Here is a 19,646-nt window from a genome sequence, read left to right as displayed (position 1 = left end):
CGCCGATATTTTTAAAAGTTATCTTCTCCTTTAGATTGCCTAGCGTTACTTTAAAAAATGTCGCTTCCGGTTTGGCGATGGTCGTAACAGCATAAACGTTAGGTTTTACGCCGTTCTTTTCCTCCTTAGCGATACGGGTTCGAGCCTACGTCCTACCATTTTTTTTTTTTTTTTTTTGCTCAACATACACATCCAAACACTCGGGCAACGCCAGGTGCCGATGCTAGTCCAAATATCTATAAAAGTGAAAGTGTCAGTGTGTGTGTGCGTGCGTGTGTGTGTGTGTGTCTACATTTCCCTACGCAATAACTCTCTCAATTTTTAGTCTACAGACTCGAAATTTGATATATAGGTTACTGAGATTTGGGAAAATCAATGTGATCGGTTTGGGGCCAGAAATTTGGCGATTAAGGGGGTCAAAGTTCAACGATTTGACCTTTGAGAACTCTACCAAACTCCTCCGACAGTTTTGGGTCGAAAATTTTTAGTTACCAATATATAATGTATGTATGTATGTATGTATGTATGTATGTATTTATGTATGTATGTATGTCAGGTCATGTCATGTGCTACTGGTACCATGTAACCCAGTACTACCTGCCTCATGGTCGGGTCACCGGCGACTAAACTGGTTCCCCCACCAGACTTGTTTGGTGAGGAGGGCGGCTAGTCTCCCTGAAGGATTAAAAACAAGACCTTCCAAAGGGCGAATGAACTCTTTTTCTGGGTCAACAGCCAACTAGCATCGTGTATATTTGTGTGTGTGTATATATGTATTGGGGTGGAGAGGGCTCCTGTAAGCCGTGGTGAAGGCAACCTTTCTAGGAGAAGCAAATCTCTGATTTAAAAAAACAGAAAGCGGAAGACCATTACCCGCATTAAGCTGGTCTGCAGTTTAATTTGTTGCTGGCTATCTTGCTCTTGATTGTTGCTGGATTTCAATATTTTGAACCGAGAGAGAGACTTAGCTGTCGTACAAAGCTAAGACTCTGTAACATCATCTGTGTATAGATACTCCCTCAGGTATTTGGGCTCATGGATTTTAAATGTCTGAGGGAGTGGCACTCGTCTGACAAGACGTTGCAATCATCATGTATGTATGTATGTATGTATGTTTGCATGCCTGCCTTAATCTCTCAATAGAGGCGACGGATTTTACCAAGATCAGTATCGTTTTAAACTTCGACCTTTCATACGACAAATATCGAAAAATTGGCTAAAAACATTAATATCTTCCACTTCAACTAAGCCCTTTTCAGCATGGAGGGTCACTTTTTTCGCCGATATTTATTAAAGTTATCCTCTCCTTTAGATTGTCTAGCCTTAATTTTAAAAAATGTCGCTTCAGGTTTGGCGGTTATCGTAACAGCATAAACGTTAGGTTTTACCCCATTCTTTTCCTTCTTTGCGGTACGGGTTCGAGCCTGCCTTCCTACTACCACTTTTTCTTTTTTTTGCTCAACATACACATCCAAACACCCGGGCAACACCGGACGCCCATGCTAGTATATCTATAAAAGTGACCGTGTCTGTGTGTCTGTCTGTCTGTGTGTCTGTGTACATTTCCCTACGCAATAACTCTGTGAATTCTTAGTCTACAGGCTCGAAATTTGATATACAGGGTACTGAGATTTGGGAAAATCCATTTGATCGCTTTTCGGCCAGAAATTTGGCTGTTAAGGGGTCAAAGTTCAACGATTTGACCTTTAAGAACTCTATTAAACTCCTCCGACAATTTTGGGTCTACACACTTGAAATTTTAGATATAGGTGCCTTGGACATGGACCTAACTTAATAACTTGATTTGAGCCCAAAACAATAAATGTTAAAGGGTCATCATAGGGGTCAATGTTAAAAAATTGACCTTTTTTTTTTTTTTGCTCAGCATATACCTCCAAACACTCGAGCAACACCGGGCCGAAATGCTAGTATATATATATATAAAAGTGAACGTGTCTGTGTGTGTGTGTGTGTGTGTGTGTGTGTGTGTGTGTGTGTGTGTGTGTGTGTGTGTGTGCATTTCCCTACGCAGTAACTCTGTCAATTTTTAATCTACATACTCGAAATTTGATATACAGGGTACTGAAATTAGGGAAAATCTATGTGATCGGTTTTCGGCCAGAAATTTGCCTGTTAAGGGGTCTAAGTTCAACGATTTGACCTTTAAGAACTCTACCAAACTCCTCCGAGAATTTTAGGTCTAGACACTTAAAATTTTAGATATGGGTTCCTTGGGCATGGGTCTAACTTAATAACTTGATTTGAGCTCAAAACAATAAATGTAAAGGGGTCATAATAGGGCTCAAATTTTCAAAAAATTGACCGTTTCTTTTTTTTTTTTTTTTTTGCTCAGCATACACATCCAAACACCCGGGCATCGCCGGGCATCCATGCTAGTCTATATATCTAAAATGTGACCGGGTCTCTGTGTGTGTGTGTCTGTCTGTCTGTGCTGTGTGTCTGTATACATTTCCCTACACAATAACTCTGTGAATTCTTAGTCTACAGACTCGAAATTTGATATACAGGGTACTGAGATTTGGGAAAATCTTTGTAATCCGTGTTCGGACAGAAATTTGGCTGTTAAGTGGTCAAAGTTCAACGATTTGACCTTTGAGAACTCTACCAAACTCCTCCGACAATTTGGGGTCTAAACACTTGAAATTTTAGATATTGGTTCCTTGGACATGGATCTAACTTAATAACTCGATTTAAGCCCAAAACAGTAAATGTTAAGGGGTCATAATAGGGTTAAAGTTTTAAAAAAATTGACCGCTTTTTTATGCTCAACATATACCGCCAAACACCCGGGCAACGCCGGGCTGAAACGTTAGTAAAAGAAAAAATGAAGTACACTCGAAAGAACCATTTTTTTTATTAATATGTTGTTTTAAGCAAAAACATTACGAACTTAATTGTCATGACAAAAATAGTAATCTTTCCAAAAAAAATTTTTTTTTAATTCATCGAATAGAAAGTTATGGACAGTTACAAGTACTTTTTATGGAAAATTGTGTAACATTGCATTTTAGTGGAGTCTACATACAGGGGACATAACTCTAATACGAATCTTTTTGGTTATTTGTTCTGTTCATGGCTAGGTGTATCAGAATTTTTGTAGGAATTTTTGACACCCCTAACACGAAACTGCGAATAAAATATAAACATCTCGTAATTTCTCTGTTAAAAGTTGGTTGTTTATTTTCTTTATGGATTATACTTCCAAAATAAACTATTAAAGTTGTTTTAAAAGTAATAGAAATATATATATTTTTTTAAACAGTAATGAATTTTCCGAACTCAATATTTTTCAATTTTTAAACTTTAAAAATCTATCAAAATTTTTCTATTGATTCTATTTTTACGATATTTTCAGGGTCAATGTGAAATTTTTAAGTTCTTTCCAATAGACCGAATATAATATTTTAGACAAACGTTTTTTTTTTTAATTCACGCCCCCCCCCATTTTCAAGTGTCTATTAAAAAGTAAATAATTAATTTACTCACCGAAAAGTAAATAATTAATTTACTCACAAATTGAAGAGAAATGGTCAATAAATAATATATTCAAATTTAAAACAAAAAAAAAGTAGTGTTTTTTAGAATTTTATCTGTAAAGTTTGAAGTTTAAAACATTTTTTTAAAACCACGTTATTTGTTTTTTTCTTTTTTTTTATGGAACCTTGGTCCTTGGTCCTTACTCCTTTAATTGAAAAACAAATTAGGGCTTGAATTACATTTTTTGATGAGTTATAAGCTTGGAAAGACAGGGGGTCGAATAATTAACGACTCCCATTTTGAAATGTCTATTAAAAAGTAAATAATTAATTTATGTACCAAAGTCTTATATATCACAAATTGAAGAGAAAGGGTCAATAAATAATATATTCAAATTTAAAACAAAAAAAAGTACTGTTTTGTAGAAATTTACCTGTAAAGTTCGAAGTTTAAAGCCTTTTTTTAAAAAAACACTTTTTTTTTTGTTTTTTTTTTTTAATGAAACCTTGGTCCTTGCTCCTTTAATTGAAAAAAAATTAGGGCTTGAATTACATTTTTCGAGGAGCTTGGAAAATGGGGTGGAATTATTCACTATTTTCTCGAAATTTCTGACACTGCATTATTTGTTCTGTTCATAGCGATAGACTTTTTTCTTACAAAATACACAAAAAGCAGTTGTTCTATTCGATTAATTTTCGTAATTTTTGGATATATTACTATTTTTGACGTCACAATTAATTAAGTACTGTTGCTTAACACAATATATTTTAAAAATCGATTTGTCGACTATATTATAACAAGCACCAACGTTTTTTTTTTTTTTTTTTTTTTTTAATTATTTTTTATCTTAATCTTGAAGTTAAGCCTGTAATCGATGAGAAACTGGGAGACAGTTTTTAATAAGTGAAAATTGTAGAATTAGAGTTGGTGGCAAATCCTGAGAGGTTCGCTTTCTTTCTTTTTTTTTTTTTTTTTAATTATAACACACTGTTGTTGTTTTTTTTTGTTTTTTAATTTCTTTTGTATTTCTGTTTTTTTTTTTTTTAAATCACTTTTGTATTAAGCATTAAATCTGGCGAAAACAGTTTAAATTAGTAAATATACTAGTATTTCCTACGCCAATGTTAAATTACGGGCATAGAGTTTCTTGTCCTTCTCGTCGGCTCGGAAAACGGGATCGCTTGGATTTTTGTGATTATTAGTTTTACATTTTGTTTCGTATTTGGTAGCATGGGGCCTTCGGGACAAGATCAAAGTGTAGTATCTGTTCTTCAGATGCTTTGCTGCACTTCTATTTCTTGTTCTCTTTCGGTGGAGGAGAAATCCTTCACGACTGAGACAATTTTTATTTTTGTACCTTTTCTCCACGTTAAAAAACGACCCTGGTGTCTAACTCTGTCCCGTGGGGAGGCATTGTAAATAGGTACTTCAACTTCGTTAGTTTCGTGTAATACTTTTTTTTTTAATTATTTACTAGCTCTACATACATGACGCCTCTGAAGTAATTTAACAAGTGTGTGTGTGTGTGTGTGTGTGTCCCTCCCACCGGTGCTATACAGAGAAGGTACCGAGCTACTTTTCAGGTTTATTTGAATTCTTATGGTATTTTTTGTTTATTAAATTGTAAGTACAGTGAAATTACAAAACAAAACAGTTACAAAACACCCTCCCCTCGTCATGTTAAGAATGGGTTTCTAAATAATTACGTCTTTAATCTTGACTTACGGGTTAAAAAAATAAATTAAATGACGCTTCTACACTATTGGGGCGAAATTTCGAAATCGTAATATTGAATTTTACATGAAAACAATGGTATCCATGTATTAGAAAATAATTTATTAAAGAAAATAAAAATAGAATTTCATGAAACGATCGTAAGACACGGGCAGAGTTCAAAAGGGAGGTAATTTTCCGTTTTGATTTAAACAAGATAACGCCAATTTTACACCTGCTAACACGATTAGGGTTGTTTTGTTTAATAATTCAGTAATATTCAGGTAATTTCGACTGCATAATTTGAAAGCTACCATTGTAACTTATTAGAATTGACAAAAAAAATCAGTGGAAACCATTGCTTTGCTTTTTGTTTTTTATCTAGAAACTCCACTTATCGACGACAAAATCTCGTCCCAATTCTGTAGAAGCGCCAATTAAATAATGATGCAATAATAATTTGTTTTCAAATAATGCCGAGCGGAATTTTTTTTTAATTCCCCTAAAGATTAACCTAAACGTAATCTACTTCAGACTAATTTTTATTAAAATAAATAAATAAATGCATTTTAACATTGGGTATCGCAAAGAAGACGCAAAATAAATATTGGTGGCTGCTAGCTTGATTTTAAAACGTCACTTCCGCTCATTTGTCTGCTGTATTAACTCTAAAAGAAACAATCAAACATGGCCGGTGAAGTGCTTGTAGATGCTTTGCCTTATTATGATAAAGGATACGAAGAGACCGGCATTCGAGATGCGGTAAGTAAAAAAAAAACAGATTAACTTTATTAGCTCTTTCATATGAATTTATTATGGTAGCATTTTTTTTTTTTATCTTTCTTGTTGCTTACAACAAAACCCGCTACCATAAGATGGGAAAAATGGAATCGATGCCTCCGTTCAGTCTCGAAAGACAAAGGATACCCCCTGTAGGGACAACTGCACGTGTAATTGAGTGGTAAGGGTTGCGCAGTCCTCACCCACAGCTCTTCTGAATCGGCACTGCTTGAGTCCAGTGGTAAGAAGTCCAGAACGACTGAAAAAATGGGAGATAAGCGGAGAGCACATTACAGCACCTGGACGTCAAAATTGGTCACCCATCTGGTACTGGCCAAGAAGCTTATCGTTAGGAAAAATGAAATAGATTGTTTGTTTAATCATAATGGGTTTTTCGTTTAACGGTATCCGTATAAAATATTTATGGTTAAAACGGAGATATTTTAAGTAGAATTAAATGACAAATATGGCGATATTGAATTTTCTCACTCGCGCAGTCGCGCACCTCTATTCCGAATTTATGGCCGTGGGCCTCTTAGTGGTCACTTGTCTGTTTTTCTTATATCGAGGGTCCCATAAACAATGTTGTTGTCAGTTTAAGTTAGACAGCTTCAAACCGATATAGTGGGTAAAATTTGACATTAAGGCCCGTCTCATGTTCGTATATAACAATATATATATATATATTTGTAGATTTCGGTGTGCTAAAAACGAATCTGCAAACCGTTTCCGTCGCAAAAAATAGTTTTCATGATATGAAGAAATTACTTTTTCAAAAAGTGTGATCACTTTTTTATCTAAATTTAACTTTAAATGAGCACCCACTTTCTAGCCACTTGAGAGAGGGGGTATTTTTTTTAGTGTTTATTGACTAAAATGTTTTTTTGTTGTTGTTTGTTTTCGATTTCTTTTTCTGTTTTCATCTTTCAATAAAGACACGAGGAAATTAAAAAAAAATCCGTATTTTACTTTAAGGCTCGTCTCACATTCGTATAGAAAAAAAATAGTTTTTTGTAATTTTCGATGTTCTTTAAAAGAATATGGTAACCGTTTTCCGTCGGTATAATGATGGTATTGGAGTCTGTGTTTTTGTCTTGTTTCCTGGATTTTATTTTGATTTTATTTTTGGTACTCCTGCAGAGAGTGATCCATGCTGAAATGAGGTTATTATTTAAAAAGCTATTCTTAACATGTGGAGGGGAGGGTGTTTAGTACATATTCTGTAGTTTAACCTTACAATTGAATTAAAAAAAAAAAAAAAAAAAAAACTTTAATTAAACCTGGAAATACGATTTAAAAAAATAGCGCGGAGCACTCTGCATTAGCACCTTATTTTTATTTTTTATTATATTTTATTTTATTTTTTATTTTATTTCTTTTATTTTTTTAAATTTTATTCTTTTATTTTTGTACTTATGAGCCTCTGACTTACCTCGACAGCCGCCAGAGAAACTGTGACTATATAGTCACAAGCGGAGAAGACAAAAAGGAAATCCATGACACACAATATTGGGGCACTGTTCAGTGGAATAGCATGTGGTGTCTTATAAATATTTGAAGATATAAAGAACTTGAAATATACAATTTTTTTCCAAAATGACTGGATTCAGCATTAAATAATCTGAAAAGGATTGATATGCTGTAAAATAAAATATCTAAACTTTATTTGTAATCTTTCCTAAAATAGGTATCCCAACTAGTATAGATCCACAAAGAGGACAATATGAAATATACAAGGACATTGTACACATTCTATATCAATACAAACTTCTTTTTTAAATTGCACTTTCATAAAATTTATCTGGAGACTTGTTTTACAATAGCTTTCTTTTTTTTTGTTTTTTTTTTTGATTGGTTAACCAATATTTTCTCTTTCTCAGGCATTGGCACTTGTTGAAGAAGAAACTAGAAGATACCGGCCAACTAAGAATTACTTGGACCATTTAGCAGCACCAAATTATTCTGCTTTTGAGGTAGGTTTGCCTAAATAATGCTCTTAGTTTTGTTGATGCATCCTTGTTTCTTTGAGAGATTTTTCCATCATTTGTCATGTTTCAACTTATGTTTGAAATAACGTTTTCCTCACTCAAAGTTCCCATTAAACGTACATGTAAAAAAAAGTTTCCATTCTTTTAAAATGATTTTGTGATTTGATTTTTTTTTTTTTTTTTTCAGACAGAAATAATGAAAACAGAAATTGAACGGTTACAGTCAAGATTGCCTATGGAAATGTTAAGCATGAAAAGGTGTGGAAAGATCTCCATCTTAAAAATTTATTTTCAAAATGTTTAAAAGCAGATTTGCAAACTTACAATCTTAAGTTTTGGCTATTATAAATAAAAGTTTAGATTAATAATAAATTTTATGAGTCAACAATGAAATATGTTTATCCCTTTAAAAATAATGATCCTGTGTATAATATAAAGACAATTTTGCATGCACCAAACATTGATGTTTTTTTTTTTCTTTGTCTTTGCAAAACTTAATCACAACAATCAATAATTATCATTTGAACATTTTGGTTTGTAGGTATGAATTGCCACAACCTCCCGCAGGTAAAATGACGGATATTGCAGCCTGGAGTGAATGTGTTGAGAATTCTCAAGCTCAGTTGGAACACCAAGCTTTAAGGTAAGTTTCTATTTATGTTTGTTACAGCTCTAGCCACCATCTTGTTCTTGCAACAGTGCTCACCCTAATAGAATCAAGCTGCTTCTTTCTTGGCCAGCACCATAACATGACAGTCTTAAGCAAGATTGCAAGAGATCATTAACTAATAATTATTCCATCATCAAATACAGACCACTCTACCTCTCTGATGGTTGTCACCCACATCCTCAGCTGCACCATTCAAGCAGAAAAGATGATTGAATCCTTCTACTGCTCCAGAAGGTATTTCACTCCCAACGCAATCCTCCATCTGTATACGAGTCAAATACGTTCTAAGATAAAGTAATTGCCACATCTAACCCGACAGATACAAAAATCCCACCCCTTCATTGTAGAGCTCCCTAGATGCCAGAAAGCCTTCTACTGTTTCTTCCCCTGAACTGTTAGTTTGGAATTCCCTCCCTGTTTTCTGCTTTCCTAACATGCAGAAATTTAAATGTAATGTGAACAGACATCTTCCTGTTCAAGTCTCTACATCCTTATAATCTCTACATCCTTATAAATATGGTCCGAATTAGTTTTTTTTTTTTTTAAGAGTGAATTCATACCTGGAATTGGGTGTGGCCTTTTCTCCGGGTGGTTCTCCATTCCTCAATGACTTCTTCCTTGTGCGTTCTGGTTGAGAAGTTGGACAAGCTCGTCTTGATGGTTAAGCAGATTAAACAACATGCAACACAGACTGTATATAATTAATATATATATAAGTATATAAGAGAATTTTCACTATTTTTACAAAAAATATTCACAATATTTTACAATTACAACAAACAATTCATAAGAATTAAACTTTAAACAGGCTTAACTAACCCCAACTACTTATTGTATTGGGAAAGAGGGTGGTGCCCCCTCTTTTACGGAGAGACAAAAATATGCATCCTTACCCCATACTGGTGCTGAAGAAAGAGAATAAAGCCTGGTGAATTGCATTGATGTCCCTCCATGAGTGACCAAATCACCTCCCGGTAATGGGGTGGGGGACTGACCATGCGGTGGCACTTACGACATATAGTGCTGCACAGGCTACGGAAAATAGAAATGGAAGTTATAAGCCTAAATTCTTTGAACTGCTGTTCTCATCTTGAGTGTTATTTTCAGAATTCTTTGGTCAACTTTCTTTAGATGTATCTTATCAAACTCTGGGAATCTGTACAAAATTTCAAACTGAACCCTTTATTTAATCCACAGAAATATCATGCTCTTATTTTGTAGAGTAGTGGATAAATACTTGGTAAAATTCAATGGGAATGTTACTCTTCTGGAGGTTGAAGGTTCAATCCTCAGTGCGAGTGATACTCAAAATATAATTGCGAATTACTTGAGACGCAGTCATGGCTGACAGAATGGAAACATGTTAACCCCGTGAATTAAATAGTTTTGTTTGAAATTCCATGCAGATTCCCAAGTTCAACAAGATACACCTGAAGACCGGAGGTTACATTGACCAAAACAAAAAACCAAGAAAAATCTGCACAATGTACATATACCATGTCAAAACGAAAATATTGTATTCCAAGAATCACATGAATCGATCCAGTAGTTTTATTTTTAAATAAAATCAAATTTTATGTGTAACCTAGATGAAACTGTTTTGTCTGCTACTTTGAAAAAAAAAACTCAGAAACAATAAGTTACCACATTTGTTAGATTATATATACTAATCACCAAAAAAAAATTTTCAAAAACTATTTGATTACTTTAGGTGATATATATATATATATATATATATATATATATATATATATTCGTTAATGGACCAGAGGTCATCTCATCAGCTTCAGACAAGGCCAAACTATTTGTCAAGAACTTTGCAGCTAATTCTACCCTATGCGACGAAGGCCATCAACTCCCCATATTTCCTCCTATAACACAGAACACACTAGGTAACATACAAATATCTGTGCATGAGGTCGCCAAGCTAATCAAGAACCTTGACTCCAGTAAAGCAACTGGCCCTGACGGCATCCCAATTATAGTGTTGAAAAAGCTTCAATTAGAACTTGCTCCCATACTTACGAAACTGTTTAAGCGTTGCCTTAAGGAGAAGTGCTTTCCAACACCCTGGAAAACCTCGTCAGTATGCCCTGTATTTAAGAACTCAGGTGATAAGTCATCTCACTCTCAGTACATACCAATAAGTCTCCTGTGTGTCATGAGTAAGTTGCTGGAATCCATATTAAATAGAGAAATAGTCAACCACCTCGGCAGAAATAACCTTCTTAATGACACGCAATATGGTTTCCGTTCTGCAAGATCTACCATAGATGTGCTAATGGTTATATCTCATAGGATTAGTGAATCTCTTGACAAAGGCTTCCTTTCTAGGCCAATTGCTCTTGACATATCAAAGGCCTTCGACAAGGTATAGCATAAAGGCCTACTTCACAAGATTTCCAGCTACGGTATAACTGGAAATATTCTCTCTATCATTAAATCATTTCTCTTTGATAGGCTCATAAGAGTAGTGGTTGATGGACAAAAATCAGAGGCCTGCAGTATTAATGCTGGAGTCCCTCAAGGGCCCATTCTGGGCCCAACTCTCTTCCTGATCTACATCAATGATCTCTCAAAACACATACTTAAATCATTCGTTGACATCTATGCTGATGACATGACCATCTACGGCAACATATCAAAGGCTGTAAGTGACAAAGCTCTCTCTGATTCTCTCTCCTCTGATCTCGAACGAACTGGTTCAGTGGGGGAAGACGTGACTGGTTACCTTTAATGCATCTAAAACCAAACTCCTATCTTTACATCATCAATGCTCTGACCCCCATCTGGCATCAATTGAAATGGATGGCTCTTGTCTAGGAGAAGCCCCATGTTCTGACAAGCTTTTGGGCTTGACCTTCACTCCTGATCTGAAATGGAACACGTACATCAAGTGTGTGGCCAAGGTCGCTGGAAAGATGGTGGGATCCTTCTACCGCTCCAGAACATATCTCACTACTGATGCAATTCTCTATCTATATAAAAGCCAAGTGTTATATTTTCTTATTAAAAGAGAGTCTTATTAAAAGTTTGTTGTAAGAGGGAGATGTTGTAAGAGAGATTTTGTTGAGAGAGATGTTGTTGTAAGAGAGAGAGAGATGTCGTGAGAGAGAAATTGTTCATGTGATGATGATTCATATATATTAAAAAAATGTTCATACTTAGATGAGTAATGGAAGCTCTTTAAGTGAGGAGATAGTGTTCAGAAAGTCTTAGTGTAGATATGAGATGTAGTATGTCATGACATTTTATAACACAGATATATAGACATATAATAACAATTTTCACTTTACCTTTTTGGTAGAATGACAACACAAAGACGACGTTTATAAAAACACATGATGGGTTTATTTCTTCTCACGACCGGCCGTGGTTTTCTCATCAAGAATTCAAAGCTTCACATATTAAGTTTCAAAAGTGACCGTCTCGCTTCTAGACGTTTGAATCCCAAACTGGACTGTCGTCTGTCGACCTCAGACTCTCTCTCCGTCTCTCCCCCTGTTTCTGTCTGCTTAACTCTAAAGTTTTTCTATCTATATCTAGAACTTCCCATTTTTCCATGACGTTATACACATGTTAAAACATGTGTCTTCTTTCACGTGTTCTGGACATGCGTGTCCAAAACTTTTCCTTTTTTTTTACAAAAGGAATTTTAACCTATATTCTCAGTAACCTATATTTTCAATATGTTAAAAACATTTATTAAATTATCTTGTAGCTGCATTCTTTCAATTGAATTTTCATAACAAAATTGACAGTGCACATTCTTTTCTTGAAACTATTTTATCTCTATTCTAAACAATCGTTTGTTTTACATTCCATCTTCTAATTCTCACACGTAATCTATTTCTAAACCTAAATTACGAGGTTCGAATTTCGCCTATGCTATTTCATTTTCATTTTAACTAAATCTCTCTATTTTTGTAATTACATGAAAAGGGGACAGCCCTTATCATGTAACACAAGTACGTCCAAGGATGGAATACTGCTGCCATATCTGGGCAGGAGCTGCTAAAAACAGCCTATCCTGCCTTGACAGAGTACAAAATAGACTTTGTGGCTTAGTGGAGGATGCCCTTTTCTCTTCCCTGCAACCTCTCTCCCACAGAAGAGACGTTGCAAGGCTATCTTTGTTTTATCATTATTTCCATGGCAGGTGCTCGTCTGACCTCCAATCTCTGGTCCCCCCTCGCCAATCTTACTAAAAACACCCGTCTAGCTGAATCCACTGCCAAAAACTTCCTCACTCTTTATCTGTGCCTAAATCAAAACGTAGATTCCATTAACAAAGCTTCTTTCTCAGAACTGCACGCCTGTGGAACTGTTCTGTCTGCCTGCTTCCCACCTGACTACAACCTGGATGTCTTCAAGTCCAACGTAAACAAATTCCTGATGAACCGCCCCCTAAGTAGACACTTTATTAAATCTCCACACTAACGTACTGTACTTATGATAACCCTTATCCCTGAGTGGCTTCCGGGCCTTGATAAGTGGTGACCACCTTGTTAAAAAAAAAGTACATACATAATACAGATTTTTTTTAAATTTTGCTTTTTAATATAGGGAAATTCTGAACAAAAAACCAAGTGTTCAATTAAGAATTATCTTTAAGGGCAACAATTCTGAAATGGCTATAAATTGTCTAAGGGAGATAATACCTAATAAAAAATGTGACCGGATTTATGTTATTCTTAAAACTAATCTTCTCAAAACTTTTGTTGCAGAATCTTAAATCTCGAGTTGATGGCAGAATATGGTGCGAATGCTTGGAAGACTTACAATGCCGTTCTCGTTCATATGGTGGAACAAGGACAAAAGCAGTTACAAGATATCAAGTAAGATAATTATTTTAGTTTATCAGATCAAATATGAGTTATTCCCCTTGACATATCTTTGGTCCGTCAAGTGAACAGGACACTCAATCACTTGATGTGTCTGATGTTTTATTTATTTTTTTTAATTTCTCAATTGAAATCATTTAAAAGAAAATAGCAACGAAGTGAATGTTTACATTAACTTTTCAACGTCTATAAAAATGAATTTTATATTCATTTTTATTTAATGTATTTTTCATGTTATCACAAATCAAGTTGTTTGAAGATATTGGTTTTCTAACTTGCATGCACACAACATTGATGTTATTTTTTTCTTTGTCTTTGCAAAACTTAATCACAATTTTCATCTATAAAACAACCAAAACCATGAGTAAATGTTTGAAGATATGAAAAAAAAAATTGAAGAATAAGACTTTTTTTTTTTTTTTCAAAAATTACTAACTTCAGCATTAAATTACCCTATAAAGATTGATACACCATAAAACAAAAGAACCAAACCATGAATAAATATTTGAAGATATAAAGAAGATGAAGCATACTGAATTCAGCATTCAGTGTTGATATACCATAAAACGATGTATTACAGATTTTTTCTTTTTTCTTATTTTTATTCTTATATTATTGTTTAATATATTTAAACAGCTTCACTTTTTTGTTAAATTCTGTTATAAAATATTTTTTTTTTCAATAGAAAATCTCTTTTTGAAATTGAACTTTTTAAATCCCATTATTCTGTTCCGCTGTAATATATTTCTTTCCTTTGTCTACAAACTACTTATTATTGTCATTAATTCCTTATTTTTTTGCACAATTTATTCATCTAATCTAGAATTAATTTTTGATAAAATAATAGTCTTGTTTTGAATTCCCCCTATATTAAAAAAATAAATAAAGGAAATCTCTCGGATGTATATGCTCTGTGATAAAACGAAAATATCATATTTCAAATATCATGTAAATTGATTAAGTAGTTTATTATTTAAAGAAAATTTTAAGCAATTAATAGGAATTTCTAGGCATTACAACATGAATAAGTATGCATTATTTTGGAGTTACCTTTCTTGTTTTATAAGATTTTTTTTTTTTTTTTTTTTTTTTAGAATGGCAGATTAGACTCCCTTCTCAGTTACTCATAAAATTTGATTTTCTTATTTAAAATAAAACTACTTAATCAATTTGTGTGATTTTTGAAATATGATATTTTCGTTTTGTCACGGGTGTACACCTACAGCTTTTTCTTTTTTTTTCTGTTTTTTTTTTTTATTTTTTTATTTTTAAATATAAGAAGGTAAGAACCAAAAAGTATTACTGTCAGCATCGCAAAACTAAAGCATTGCTATTTCTCGACTGATTATGCATTTCCGGCTATGAATGAAAACATTAGAGAATGACCTTCGAAAATATCTTTCTCAGATAAACACATAGAAAACTCAACAAAATTATTTGTTAATAATTAACTATATAGAACCCTCAGACTGTGAATACATCACAGATATTATTGTATATGAAAATGCTGAGGAAGGGAAATTTGTCTCTAGTTTAAGAGTAAAATTTTTTTCTCATAACTAGCAAATAGAGCATATGAACGGATGAGAAACTGGATCAGTATTTAAAGGTTCCTCATCTGTTTAGTAAGGACTGTTATTTTGAAAACTTAAAACAGCACAGATTAACTGTTATAAGTTTAATTGAAACCCCCTTCCTTCACTACCACTATGAAAACAATAGTTCTTGAAAATAGTTCCAACGTAAATACTGTTTATTACCAGGTTGCGGTACGAGTGTTATGTTATTTTTTTATCACATTTTTCTACATGTTCATTATGTGTGTGTAACATATCTTAATTCACTGTCGGGTTCTCTTCTCCTTAAATGTTAACTAATTATTTTACGTAAATATTTGTGCGAACAACAAACAAATCTTCGAGGTAACTTTTCGCATTTGATAATTATCAGTTCCTTACAGCATTATCAGTAGTGTGTCTTGTACTTGCTCCAACAGACAATTTGCATTATTGACGTCTCCTTCACATAGCTTCCGTAGACTGACAAATTTGGAAACCATTGTTTTCTCCGAGTTAAAAAATCCATGACATCACCACTCCACTTCCTCTCGCATACTTTCTATGCAAGTTGACCTGCTGTCACTTACCTTAACTTTACATAACTTTTATGTTCTGTTGAACTGAAAAATTATCTCTTGCATTTTCTGACCAATAGAAACTGATTTAAAATAATAGAGATCTTTGAACTTTTACCCTTCATTTCAAATTGATATTTTGCTTTCTGGATATGTTAATAAGTGTGGTAATGCATAGCAATAAACGGCCATGGTTGGCACGTGCCCATTGTAGGGAAGCAGTAGTATACAAACATGGAATCTTTCAGACACAAGATTGTATAAATTTTGGCATTTGTTGGGAGTATGAAGAAGCAGAATAAAAGTTTTTTTTTTTTTTTTTTTTTTTTTTTTTTGACAAATCTTTTGGTTTTTTTTGTGTTGCCTTTGTACGCATTTGATTTTATTGTTGGTTAAAAGAATGAAAAAGAAACAGACAGTTGCTACTGCTGCTTAAATGAAAAGCAAAATAATCTGACTCGAGTGTGCTTTTGTCCTCTTTCGTTTTGAATTGATATTTTCTTTTCATCTATGTTATTAAGAAATTTTTATTTTATTTTTTGTGAGTGCTTTAATCCTCTCTTTGAATTGATATTTTATTTTTCATCTACATTATTAAGAAATTTTTACTTCAGTTATTTATTTTTTCCTGATATTTTCTTTTCTTTAGAAAGAAAATTCAAGACATCAACTGGCAAAGAAAAAATGAACAGACTGAAGCTGGAGGCAAATTAAAAGAACTTGAAAATCAGTAAGTGTGAACCATCTCATTCTATCCGTCATGTTTTGAGGGTGTTTTCATACATTATCGTCTTTAAAAAAAAAGTAGAAATTAATTTTTTAGATGTTGGTTGGTTGGGGGGGGTAGCAAAGGGTGTTAATCTCCAATAATACCATAAGTTATTTTGTAGTAATACCGAAATCCATTTCACTCTAAATAATGTATGTGGCTGAAATATGAATTAGCCACACAAGCAATAATTTGTGGTGAATTTAGGAAAAAAAAGGGGCCATTTTTGCTAGGTAGGAAAATTGGGGAATTATGAAATACATATTGATTAAAATAGATTTTAGAACAGTTCATGCAGGGATATAGTTTTAAATATGGGTTAAGTCACCCCTCCAATAATATAGAATTGTCTTTTGAGCTGAATAATTTATAAACAAGCAATCAAGAAAATTGTTTTTCTGTTTTTTTTTTTGTTAACATAATTTTGTTTTACTATTTTAATGAAATCTTAATGAGTAAAAGATCTCCCTTCAGTCTTGAGAAATAATGAATACTCTTATCCCCCCCCTGTAATACTGCATATATAGAGTCTATTCTGAAGTAAGAGTTGCCCAATCTCCAACCATACTTCTCCTGAACTAACATTGCTTGAATCCAGTGGCAAGGAAAAGTCTAGAATAACTGGAAACCTGTTGGGATAACTAAAAAGCTCTTACATACATCAACTGGCATTCCTAAATGGTCACTCCTTTCGTACTGACCAGGTTAAAAATTGGTTAACTTTAGTGATTTTACAGGAACTGGTATGTCCAAAGTGATTGTGCATTATACTATATATATATATATATATATATATATATATATATTTTAGGAGCCTGTCCAGATAAGGTATAAAGCCACTTGAAGTAAGGAAATAAAAATTTAAAATAAAAAAACTAGTCAATAATAAATATTAGATAGATTCTGACCCAGAAAACAGTAATTCTTCCCCTTTGTTAGAAACTTCACTCATGAAATGTGAGTACACTACTAGAAATAAATTCTTATGAATTGAACACTATTAATGAAAATTCCATTAAATTTGGTATGAATAGCATTTGTGGTGGCAAATATAATATGAAGCCCAGTAATTAGAATAGTTTGGGAAATATTTGATAGTTTTCTGCAGGAGTAAGACTAAAAACTACTTAAAGTGCAACATTTTGCCTATTTGTTATTTAGAAATTTGTATTTTGTAAACATTTTTTTTGCTTTTGTTTATTGCTGTTTTGTTTGTATATATTTTATGATGATAATCAAATGCCTTTAATATCTATTCTTTTTCTCTCTCCCACCCTCATTAGATGGGTCGGTTTAGTAAGTAAAAATTATGAAATTGAACGAGCCTGTGCTGAATTGGAAAAAGAAATCATGGATGCAGAAAAGAAAAAGGCAAGTTTTTTTGTTTTTTTTTTTGTTTTTTTTATGATTATATTTTGTTTTTTATAATTGCTTTTATTTTTATTTTTTGTTGGTCCCCAGACAAAGGAGGGATTCGACCTAGTAATTCACTCCTGCACTTTTTTCTCAATGACCATGCTTTGATTTTTTTTTTTTTTTTTTTTTTTGCATGGACATTAGTCATGGTGAAAGTAAATTTTTGCCAGAACAGATTTTCCGGGATGACTGGTTGCTCCCATAGGGCCTATTAGGCATTGTTTTACAATGTCATTGTTCTGAGAGAGACAACTCTTTTACAAAGAGATTCCTTCATTTTTTCATCTCATAATTTAGGACGCTAATGATGCTGCCAGTAAGTTTACAACCATACTTTTATGTTTTTTTTGTTCTTTTTTTTGGAGCGGGGTATTCAATTATAGAACTTGTATGGTTTTTAACAGGTGCTTCTGCAGTGTAATTAACTGTTTTTCTGTACGTAATATGCCGACATTAATCGATCAGAAGAACCATTTAATATTTCACAAAAATTCTGTTTACATTGTGAGGGCAGGGGACATACCAGTCCCTGTAAGATCACACCCCCCTCCCAAAATGTAAACAGAATTTTTGTGAAATATTAAACAGTTCTTCTGTTTGGTTAATGTTGGCATGTTACTTACAGAAAAACGGCTAATTAAACTGTAGAAGTACCTGTTAAAATATCTATAATTGAATACCCCCCCCCAAAAAAAAAGAACGATAAACATAAAAGTATGTTTTTGTAAGCCGCTCATGTAAACTTATTGACATAATTAGCGTCCTAAATTATGAGATGTAAAAATGAACGAATCTCTTAATAAAAGAGATGTCATTTATAAATATCAGGAATAATAAGGTCCAAAGATCGACCCCCTGAGGTGCACCGGCATTTATATCATTGTTTAGACGTACAACCATAGAGGATTCTTCAGATGCTGCACTTCAATTTCTTCTTCTCTGTCAGTGGAGGAGAAGTCCTTCACGACTGAGACAATTTTTATTTTTGTTCCTTTTCTCCACGTTAAAAAACGACCCTGGTGTCTAACTCTGTCCCGTGGGGAGGCATTGTAAATAGGAACCATAGAGGATAACCTGTAGTCTTCTGTTATTTAAAAAGGATTTGATTTAGTATTCGTCCAGTAATACCATAGAATCTGATTTATATGAGACCATTGTGCCATACCCTGTCAAAAGCCTTAGATATATCTAGGGCTACAGCCCTCCCCTCCCCTGCCTTATCCAGTGCATGGTATACAAGTTCAGAGATTAGTTACAAAGGGGAATAACTCTTACCTATAAAATATTTTATACTTATAAGGGAGATAACTCTAGTTTCTGTAACTGAGCCTTAAAGTACTATTAAACTAAGTTTTTGTTCAGGAGAGATTGAAACAGATGATAACTTATTTTGTCCATCCAAAAGTTTGCTTTTCATGAATAAATCCTCATTTTTTTTCTAAATGCTGTATTAAATGTAGAAAAATCTTTTTTTAATTGAATATATTTTCTTTTCTTTTTCAGGTTAAATAAAGCAGCAACTTTATTTTGTTTTATTTTATTTTCCAATAAAATATTTAAAAAAATTTTTTTTTTCTTTATGATGGAAAGATTTACTTCTGCATGTTTGTAAAAACAAAAAATGTCAGCTTTATAATTTTGTCTCAAGTGTTGTCTGCCTTTTGTGAAACATTCAATTCATAGAACTATTTTATTGCCAACAGTAAACTAGCGATCCTTGTTGGAAAGTTTTAAAAATTAACATTGCTTTCAACATAATCTCGTTTCTGAATTTTTTAAATTTTTTTTACATAGGCATCACCACATTATCAAGGCCAAGAGGCCACTCGAGGAT

General features: G+C 33.3%; 1 protein-coding gene across 1 annotated transcript; it reads left to right on the top strand.

Moving 5' to 3' along the window:
- Positions 1-5,818: 5,818 nt before the first annotated feature.
- LOC145284869 (pre-mRNA-splicing factor SPF27-like) lies at positions 5,819-19,382 on the top strand. The gene is made up of 8 exons (XM_080133878.1): positions 5,819-5,973; positions 7,872-7,964; positions 8,167-8,237; positions 8,521-8,622; positions 13,377-13,487; positions 16,277-16,357; positions 17,680-17,767; positions 19,316-19,382. The coding sequence occupies exons 1-8, from the start codon at positions 5,899-5,901 to the stop codon at positions 19,322-19,324; spliced, it is 630 nt and encodes a 209-aa protein (XP_079990004.1). The 5' UTR covers positions 5,819-5,898; the 3' UTR covers positions 19,325-19,382.
- The last annotated feature ends 264 nt before the right edge of the window (positions 19,383-19,646 follow it).

Source organism: Euprymna scolopes, chromosome 9, assembly GCF_053919585.1.
Source record: "Euprymna scolopes isolate OS-2025 chromosome 9, ASM5391958v1, whole genome shotgun sequence".
In the NCBI taxonomy this organism is placed as follows: domain Eukaryota; kingdom Metazoa; phylum Mollusca; class Cephalopoda; order Sepiida; family Sepiolidae; genus Euprymna; species Euprymna scolopes.
The sequence above is the reverse complement of the archived record's forward strand: the minus strand, read 5'-3'. Positions and strand labels throughout refer to the sequence as shown.

Excerpts from the sequence above, each read along its gene's own strand:
- LOC145284869 (XM_080133878.1), top strand. The coding sequence starts at position 5,899 with ATGGCCGGTGAAGTGCTTGTAGATGCTTTGCCTTATTATGATAAAGGA. Across the intron at positions 7,965-8,166 it reads CAAATTATTCTGCTTTTGAG|ACAGAAATAATGAAAACAGA; the intron begins GTAGGTTTGCCT and ends TTTTTTTTTCAG. Across the intron at positions 16,358-17,679 it reads TTAAAAGAACTTGAAAATCA|ATGGGTCGGTTTAGTAAGTA; the intron begins GTAAGTGTGAAC and ends CACCCTCATTAG.